Source organism: Limanda limanda, chromosome 19 (assembly GCF_963576545.1).
Source record: "Limanda limanda chromosome 19, fLimLim1.1, whole genome shotgun sequence".
Classification (NCBI taxonomy): Eukaryota; Metazoa; Chordata; class Actinopteri; order Pleuronectiformes; family Pleuronectidae; genus Limanda; species Limanda limanda.
This window is the reverse complement of record NC_083654.1, coordinates 21,917,400-21,927,399: the sequence shown is the minus strand read 5'-3', so window position 1 is coordinate 21,927,399 and position 10,000 is coordinate 21,917,400. Positions and strand designations below refer to the sequence as shown.

General features: G+C 47.4%; 1 protein-coding gene across 1 annotated transcript in view; it reads right to left on the bottom strand.

Moving 5' to 3' along the window:
* Window positions 1-10,000, bottom strand: part of LOC133025591 (chloride channel protein 1-like) — a 30,609-nt gene that overhangs the window by 7,371 nt on the left and 13,238 nt on the right. The window contains exons 12-16 of the mRNA XM_061092297.1: window positions 7,443-7,598; window positions 3,265-3,334; window positions 3,023-3,133; window positions 1,122-1,335; window positions 892-1,025 (exon numbers count right to left, since the gene is read on the bottom strand). Of these exons, the coding sequence (XP_060948280.1) occupies window positions 892-1,025; window positions 1,122-1,335; window positions 3,023-3,133; window positions 3,265-3,334; window positions 7,443-7,598 (685 nt within the window). The remainder of the gene's footprint in view (window positions 1-891; window positions 1,026-1,121; window positions 1,336-3,022; window positions 3,134-3,264; window positions 3,335-7,442; window positions 7,599-10,000) is intronic.

Genomic DNA, 10,000 nt, shown 5'->3' with positions numbered 1-10,000 from the left:
GCCTGTCCTGTTCCTGTGGCCTCCTCGATTTGTTTGGTATTAACCAACGTTTCATTGTGACTGTCAATAATTTTCAGCTGCTTTCCAAAAGAGTTTTGGCCAGCTACCGTGTGACTGGTGCTGCTGTAAATTGAACTGTCGCTAACCTGTGTCGTAAGATAAAAAAAGGAAATGTTTTTTTTGTGGAGGAAAAAAAGGGGAGAAAAAAGAAAAAAACTGATGGGAAATGTGTAGGCTATTTTATTTAGTGACTCTTATTTTGAAGAGGGGTTTTACCGGAAGGATGTGCTGTACTAAACGGCTGCTATGTCTCCTGTGTCTTCTTTAGGCTGAGGCCTTATTCAATACAACAACTAAACGCTCGGCTACAATTGCATGGTTTTATTCTAATGTCAACTCATATGTATATATTATACAAAAATAAAAAAAATAAATAATTGTATTTTGTTTTGGAATGCATTTCGCGACCCCGCCTCTGTGTCTCACGACCCCCCGGGGGGTCGCGACCCCCACTTTGGGAACCCCTGATGTAGCTGACATGTTGAGAGAACGTTAAAGTAACGGTGATCAATAACAATAAACATAAACTGGGGCTACAACTGAAGAGAGAAGATGACAAAGTAATGCAGAATATGTCACAAATGATAATCATACAATATCACACAAACAATTGAGGCCTACTTAAGTTTAAATTCATGATCACCAGCGCCTTTATATTATACTTTTCTTATGATATATATTTTTCACGATATTCAAGAGTAATCTGGAAATGTGTTGAAATATCAAAGCAAATTTTGCGGACCCCTGCAATTCCGTCGCGTACCACCAGGGGGCCGCGGACCCCCGGTTGAAAACCCCTGTATTAAAATGTGAATCTGTTCTCTCTTCTACCTTTAGAGTCGACCAGTGGGATGGACTTGAGGGAGGAGGAGTCCAGCAGCAGTTTGACTTCTCGGTACGTGGACTGAGAGGATATGAAGTTCACCTTCCTCACCATGATGTCCTCAACGAAGATGTTGTACTGGCTGACAGGGAAACAGGAAGTGAAAACACTTCACAGATCCACAGATGGAAAGTCGTGGTTACGGTGATGATGAGAGTGATCCGAGGACGCCACGCACCTCATGTGACCGAAGCCGAGCTCCGGCAGGTACGGCAGCTTCTTGACCTGGATGATGGAGTCGTACAGGGACGGCTGCAGGCCCTGGGCCACCATGTTGGCCAGGATCACCGCCACCATCATGGGCAGGATGTGGGAGATCTGACCGGTCAGCTCGAAGCAGATCACCGCCGTGGACACCGTGTGAGTCACCGCTCCGGTCAACGCCGCCGCTCCTGTCAGAGACACACGGGACGGGAGGAGGACGAGAGGAGGGGGGTGCGGTGGAGGTGAGAATGGAAAAGGAATGGTGGAGACATGGGGGAGGGAGAGGTGGAGAAGATGAGAAGGAGGAGAGGAAGAAAGGGAGGTGGAGAAGCAGGATGGAAGGAGTTAAGAGGACGTGAACATGGGAGAGGGGACAGAAAGGAGGGATGGAGATGAGGAGGAAATAAGGAAGGGACAGAATAATGAAACAAGTGAAAAACGAGAAATTAGAAAAAGGAGAATCAAACATGAGGGAACAAGGGGGAGCAGCTGGAATAGAATGAACGAGGGAGGAGACAAATAGAGGAGAACTTCCACGAATGTGTTCTGGAGGAAAAATAGAAAACGAAGACGACATGTGAGCAACTCAGGTCACAGGGAAATATCAGAAAGAGGAAAGATGACAGGGAGAAGTTGAATTATAGAGAAAGGTGGGAGGGAATGAGGAAGAGGAGGAAGAAAGGAAGGAGGGATCAAGGCAGCGGGAAGAGGGAGGAGCTTTGTAGGGCAACAGGACAGAGACTGAAGGACACGTTTCTGGGTCAGTGGCTGAGGAGAGGACGAGGGAAACCACGGAGACATCTAACTGTCAGAGGGAAGGAGGAGGAGGTGATGGAAGGAGAGGAGGAGGTGATGGAAGAAGTGGAGGAGGTGATGGAAGAAGAGGAGGAGGTGATGGAAATGAGGAGGAGGTGATGGAGGAAGAGGAAGAAGTGATGGAAGGAGAGGAGGAGGAGGTGATGGAAGGAGAGGAGGAGGTGATGGAAGAAGTGGAGGAGGTGATGGAAGAAGAGGAGGAGGTGATGGAAGGAGAGGAGGAGGTGATGGAGGAAGAGGAGGAAGTGATGGAAGGAGAGGAGGAGGAGGTGATGGAAGGAGAGGAGAGGAGGAGGTGATGGAAGGAGAGGAGGAGGTGATGGAGGAATAGAACGATAGAGAACAGGAAGATGAGGAAGATGAGGTGGCTGAAGACAACCAGTCACAGGAAGAGGAGTAAGAGGAGGAGGAGGAGGAAGAGGGGTGAGAGGAGGAGGAGGAGGAAGAGGAGGAGGAGGAAGAGCGGTAAGAGGAGGAAGATGAGGTGGCTGAAGACAACGGGAGGGGCCAGAGAGGCTGACAGGAGGTGGGGGAGAGAGAAGGAAGAGAAGGAAGAGAACATCTTGACCAGTAGAGACAAGCTGCTGGTGCAGGAGGAGGAGGAGGAGGAAGAGGAGGAGGAGGAAGAGGAGGAAGATGGGTGAGAGGAGGAGGAGGAGGAGGAGGAGGAAGAGGGGTGAGAGGAGAGGAGCTGGACAACTTGACAGTTCGGCTTCAACAACATGACTTGATTGGCTGTTAAATGCAGATCCCGACGGACGGATCTTTGGAGGTGAACATCACTATTTATATTTGTAGAGATTCAGTTCTGATATCTAATTGTTTCCTCCGGGTTTCAATAAGTTAATTTTAAAATCAGAAAGAATGAAATCTATAAACAATGTCAATATCTTCTACTTCCCAACAATCGAATATAAGAAACTTTGATATTAAAATACAGTAGAAACTGCGGATTGTCGAACTTTGACCCCGTTAACATCCACTCACATCTGGATGTTAGAGGAAAATAAACTTAAACTAAGAAGGGGGCGGGGCTTAGAGGAGGAAGAGGAAACTAACCAATCACAGCGTACCCTCCGGGGATGATGCGGTAGAGGATTCCATCGAACGTGATCCCCTGAGGAAACAGAGTCGCCATGATCTCCCCGACCAGCCGGCCGAACGCAGCTCCTGCACCAGGACAGAGAAGACTCCTTCACAATAAAATACAGTCCAATATTATTCTATATTTAATAGCTGCTGCTGGAGCGGAGGCATTAAAATTACAACATTATCTCAAGTCCAGTGGAGCGTTTGCTCACCCAGTATGAAGACTGGCATGAAGGCTCCAGAGGGGATGGGCATGGTGGTGGCCACGGCCGACATCCAGAACTGAGGAGTCAGAGAAACACACAACTGAAGTGAAACTACTTATGGACAACAGAAGAATGTTAGAGGACAGGAAATCATATTTACAATTACAGTAAAGATTCACTGAGACCAAACTATGTCGTCATCAGGATGTCCCCCTAGTGGCCGGCTGCAGTACAGGTCATAAACCGCTCCTCCTCCATGTTAGTTCTGGTGGTCGTTCTTATCACATGATGTATCTTCAGTTTTTATAACTTAGACGAAATAAAAGCTCAAAATAAAGTATTGGGGAAGGTCATGGTCTGAACTCCATCTTTCATTGAGAGAAAGAAAGGATCTCAATCCTTTATTTTCACCATAACAGACCAACACTGTTCCTTTCTGTTTCTATAATGTCTCCTTGTGGTGACAGGTCACCCACCTCCTACTAATAGATAGATAGATAGATAGATAGATAGATAGATAGATAGATAGATAGATAGATAGATAGATAGATAGATAGATAGATAGATAGATAGATAGATAGATAGATAGATAGATAGATAGATAGATAGATAGATAGATAGATAGATAGATAGATAGATAGATAGATAGATAGATAGATAGATAGATAGATAGATAGATAGATAGATAGATAGATAGATAGATAGATAGATAGATAGATAGATAGATAGATAGATAGATAGGTAGGTAGGTAGGTAGGTAGGTAGGTAGGTAGGTAGGTAGGTAGGTAGGTAGGTAGGTAGATAGATAGATAGATAGAGAGAGAGAGAGAGAGAGAGATAGATAGATAGATAGATAGATAGATAGATAGATAGATAGATAGATAGATAGATAGATAGATAGATAGATAGATAGATAGATAGATAGATAGATAGATAGATAGATAGATAGATAGATAGATAGATAGATAGATAGATAGATAGATAGATAGATAGATAGATAGCTAGGTAGGTAGGTAGGTAGGTAGGTAGGTAGGTAGATAGAGAGAGAGAGAGAGAGAGAGAGAGAGATAGAGAGATAGATAGATAGATAGATAGATAGATAGATAGATAGATAGATAGATAGATAGATAGAGAGAGAGAGAGAGAGAGAGAGAGAGAGAGAGAGATAGATAGATAGATAGATAGATAGATAGATAGATAGATAGATAGATAGATAGATAGATAGATAGATAGATAGATAGATAGATAGATAGATAGATAGATAGATAGATAGATAGATAGATAGATAGATAGATAGATAGATAGATAGATAGATAGATAGATAGATAGATAGATAGATAGATAGATAGATAGATAGGTAGGTAGGTAGGTAGGTAGGTAGGTAGGTAGGTAGGTAGGTAGGTAGGTAGGTAGGTAGATAGATAGATAGATAGAGAGAGAGAGAGAGAGAGAGATAGATAGATAGATAGATAGATAGATAGATAGATAGATAGATAGATAGATAGATAGATAGATAGATAGATAGATAGATAGATAGATAGATAGATAGATAGATAGATAGATAGATAGATAGATAGATAGATAGATAGATAGATAGATAGATAGATAGATAGATAGCTAGGTAGGTAGGTAGGTAGGTAGGTAGGTAGGTAGATAGAGAGAGAGAGAGAGAGAGAGAGAGAGATAGAGAGATAGATAGATAGATAGATAGATAGATAGATAGATAGATAGATAGATAGATAGATAGAGAGAGAGAGAGAGAGAGAGAGAGAGAGAGAGAGATAGATAGATAGATAGATAGATAGATAGATAGATAGATAGATAGATAGATAGATAGATAGATAGATAGATAGATAGATAGATAGATAGATAGATAGATAGATAGATAGATAGATAGATAGATAGATAGATAGATAGATAGATAGATAGATAGATAGATAGATAGATAGATAGATAGATAGATAGATAGATAGATAGATTACTTTATTCATCCACGAAGGGAAATTAAGTCGTCATAGCAGCCGGTATATTTGAATACAATAAAATAAAATACAATAGAATAAAATAAAAAATATTGAGGTAGAAAGAATAAAAACAGAAACACAAGATAAATAGGTAGATAAGGTGCAGTGGCAAGATGATGGTACCGTCTCAACCGTCCACTTCACTGTTCTATAAAACATAATTATCGTTGCTATGAGATAAAATCTCATTAGTGCGTCTCAGACTGTGTGACTGATGACAGGAGAGGAGCGAGATCACTGTTGTGTGTTCGCTTTGGAAATCCTGACAGTCCAACACAATCATGCAGAAACACACACACACAAAACACACACACACACACACACATTCTCCTTGGTCGGTGTCAGGATTGCAGAGACAGATGGGAGTGGAGACACTGGGACTCAGAGTTTGAGAGAGAACAGTTTGGAGATGGAGTAAAAATAAACAGAGGAAATATCTCCATCTGTTTCTGAGCAATAAAGACGGAGAGAAAACCGAAGTGAAAACAGTTTCAGACGGAAGTGAAAACCTGTTCAAAGCTCAGACTTCCACTCTCACTATACAGAATATACACGAGATAGGGCTGGAGCTGTTTATTCTAAAGTCAAGAGAAGTTCGTATTCAAACTGTAACGACCTGTTTGAGCCTCGAGTCTGCCTAGTGATCCACCAGGGGGCGCTAGCTGTCAGCTTGTCAGTAGAATAAGACAAAGCTGTGAAAACAAAGCACCCAAGCAAGTGAAGACGTCCTGAGCGACAACCACGACAAAGCGGAGAAGCTTCTACATCACAGACTGGGGTAAGAGAGGCGGGTCAGTTGTGAGGATTAAAGTAACGTTAATGAGTAAAGTTCAGGTGAAGTGGAATAAGTGGGAGTGGTTAGTGCGTTGAGTTTTAGCAGCCAGCCACTTCCTGCTTTGCTTGAATTCAGTTCTGAAGACAGCAAGCAGCTCAGCTGAGACGCATCATGACGAAACCGATGAAGTGAACGACGCTGAGTGACAGGCTTAATATCCTGCTGACGGGATTATTTATAGGACATTTCTGTTCATAATTTGACTTTAAACAACGCAGGAAAACAGAAAACTCTAGAAAAGGATCAATTGAGTTTGTGGAAATGCTGAAATTGTGTTTGACGTGTTCATATCAGAGAAGAACGGCCAAAAACCACAAGACCAGAACCTTGTGTCATGTGACTCCCATGTGACTGGTGTCGTGATCATAGTGATATTAATCTTCTTCTCCAGTGTCTCACGTCTCCTCGGCTCTCGAGCTCTGAACCAGCGACAGCTTGGATCAGTTTCCTGAAGCAGCGACAGACGGACGACGGGTCAGAGTCTTCGCTGGAGGACGATTCACACACATGAACTCACGTCACACACATTTCTAAATGAGGACAGATTGACAGTGTGAATATAATATACGGTTCAACGTGAGGAGGATTTAGTTTGGTGGTTGCAGACATTATCATTTATAATTTTTAACTGGTTAACTGACAATGAGAAATTCACTGATTAATACTTTCAGTTAATCTGCTGCTATCTTGTGTTTTGATGTCATTTGGAGTCAGAGTCTGAGGAGTAGTGATCTACAGTCGAGCTGCGATATCAAGGTTCTGTTCATCAAATAATAATAAAAAGCAAACTGATCAGAAACATGAATGATTGAAGCAAACATCAGTGGGATAAGAACGACCTGGAATGACAGAAATACATTTTTTAAGATTTGTTTTAGTTTGGTTCATTTCCCCTCTGCTAACATGGAGGAGGCAAGGGCACCTATACTAGAGTCAGCCACCAGGGGGCCACCTAGAGGATTTGGCTTCATTTTAGGGAGCTGTAAAGTCATCCATCTTTATTTATTGTCTAAGGATCACAGTCGACCAGTATCTATAGACCAGGTGTGTGTGTGTGTGTGTGTGTGTGTGTGTGTGTGTGTGTGTGTGTGTGTGTGTGTGTGTGTGTGTGTGTGTGTGTGTGTGTGTGTGTGTGTGTGTGTGTGTGTGTGTGTGTGTGTGTGTGCATTAAAGAAATAATAAGAAAGGTAGAAGTGCTGGCAGCTCTCCAGCACGGTTGACCTTGGTTTGGTTGACACACGCACACACACAACACAGACACACACACACACACACACACACACACACACACACACACACACACACACACACACACACACAGAGACCTTCATGAAGAGGAAGAGCAGCAGGACGATGAAGACGCTGACGTCCGGGTGGATCCAGGCGGCCGAGCGGCCCAGACCGAGAGGAAGAGTCGATCCCGAGATCTTCGTCCACGTGAAGTTATCAAACAAAGAGTTGATGCACTCCCTGGGCATCAGCTGGGGGGGGTGAGGAGAGAGGGAGAGAGGGAGGGAGGGAAGACAGCACGGGGGGGGGGAGAGGGACCGGGACAGGTGGGAGTAGGTAGGTAGAGGGAGGAAGGGCGGGAGGAGACAGGAGGAGACAGGGAGGAGACAGAGGAGGAGACAGGGGGGAGAGAGGGAGGGAGGGAGGGAAGACAGCACGGGGGGAAGGAGGGACCGGGACAGGTGGGAGTAGGGAGGTAGAGGGAGGAAGGGCGGGAGGAGACAGGAGGAGACAGGGAGGACAGGAGGAGACAGGAGGAGACAGGAGGAGACAGGGAGGAGACAGGAGGAGACAGGGAGGACAGGAGGAGACAGGGAGGAGACAGGAGGAGACAGAGGAGGAGACAGGGGGGAGAGAGGGAGGGAGGGAGGGAGGGAAGACAGCACGGGGGGAAGGAGGGACCGGGACAGGTGGGAGTAGGGAGGTAGAGGGAGGAAGGGCGGGAGGAGACAGGAGGAGACAGGGAGGAGACAGGGAGGAGACAGGAGGAGACAGGAGGAGACAGGGAGGAGAGGAGGAGACAGGGTGGACAGGAGGAGACAGGGAGGAGACAGGGAGGAGAGGAGGAGACAGGGAGGAGAGGAGGAGACAGGGAGGAGAGGAGGAGACAGGGAGGACAGGAGGAGACAGGGAGGAGAGGAGGAGACAGGGAGGACAGGAGGAGACAGGGAGGAGACAGGGAGGAGACAGGGAGGAGAGGAGGAGACAGGGTGGACAGGAGGAGACAGGGAGGAGAGGAGGAGACAGGGTGGACAGGAGGAGACAGGGTGGACAGGAGGAGACAGGGTGGACAGGAGGAGACAGGGAGGAGACAGGGAGGACAGGAGGAGACAGGGAGGAGAGGAGGAGACAGGGAGGACAGGAGGAGACAGGGAGGACAGGAGGAGACAGGGAGGAGACAGGGAGGACAGGAGGAGACAGGGAGGAGAGGAGGAGACAGGGAGGACAGGAGGAGACAGGGAGGAGACAGGGAGGACAGGAGGAGACAGGGAGGACAGGAGGAGACAGGGACGACAGGAGGAGACAGGGAGGACAGGAGGAGACAGGGAGGAGACAGGGAGGACAGGAGGAGACAGGGAGGAGAGGAGGAGACAGGGAGGACAGGAGGAGACAGGGAGGAGACAGGGAGGACAGGAGGAGACAGGGAGGACAGGAGGAGACAGGGTGGACAGGAGGAGACAGGGAGGAGACAGGGAGGAGAGGAGGAGACAGGGAGGAGACAGGGAGGAGACAGGGAGGAGACAGGGAGGAGAGGAGGAGACAGGGTGGACAGGAGGAGACAGGGAGGAGACATGGAGGAGAGGAGGAGACAGGGAGGACAGGAGGAGACAGGGAGGAGAGGAGGAGACAGGGAGGAGACAGGGAGGACAGGAGGAGACAGGGAGGAGAGGAGGAGACAGGGAGGACAGGAGGAGACAGGGAGGAGACAGGGAGGACAGGAGGAGACAGGGAGGACAGGAGGAGACAGGGTGGACAGGAGGAGACAGGGAGGAGACAGGGAGGAGAGGAGGAGACAGGGAGGAGACAGGGAGGAGACAGGGAGGACAGGAGGAGACAGGGAGGACAGGAGGAGACAGGGACGACAGGAGGAGACAGGGAGGACAGGAGGAGACAGGGAGGAGACAGGGAGGACAGGAGGAGACAGGGAGGAGAGGAGGAGACAGGGAGGACAGGAGGAGACAGGGAGGAGACAGGGAGGACAGGAGGAGACAGGGAGGACAGGAGGAGACAGGGTGGACAGGAGGAGACAGGGAGGAGACAGGGAGGAGAGGAGGAGACAGGGAGGAGACAGGGAGGAGACAGGGAGGAGAGGAGGAGACAGGGAGGACAGGAGGAGACCGGTAGGAGACAGGAGGAGACAGGGAGGAGAGGAGGAGACAGGGTGGACAGGAGGAGACAGGGAGGAGACATGGAGGAGAGGAGGAGACAGGGAGGACAGGAGGAGACAGGGAGGAGAGGAGACAGGGAGGACAGGAGGAGACAGGGAGGAGAGAGGGAGGAGAGGAGGAGACAGGGAGGACAGGAGGAGACAGGGAGGAGAGGAGGAGACAGGGAGGAGATAGGGAAGAGAGACAGAACGGGAGGAGGGTAGATAGAAAGAAAGAAGGAGAGAGAAAGGGAGTTAAGAGTAAGTGAAAGAGTGGAAATGAACAAAAAGGGTAAAAAGAGAAATACAGACTGAGTGGGAGGAGAGGAGGTGTGAGGGGGGGGGAGGAAGAAGGATGAAAAGAGGAAGATGAAGGGGGATAACGGGTGAAGAGGAGGAAAGAGGATAAATTCAGGAAACACTGAAAAGAGGATGAAAGTAAAGGGGGATGAAAACCGACAGGAAGTGGACCAGTGACTCGTTGTGTTTACATGAGTCAGAAAACGA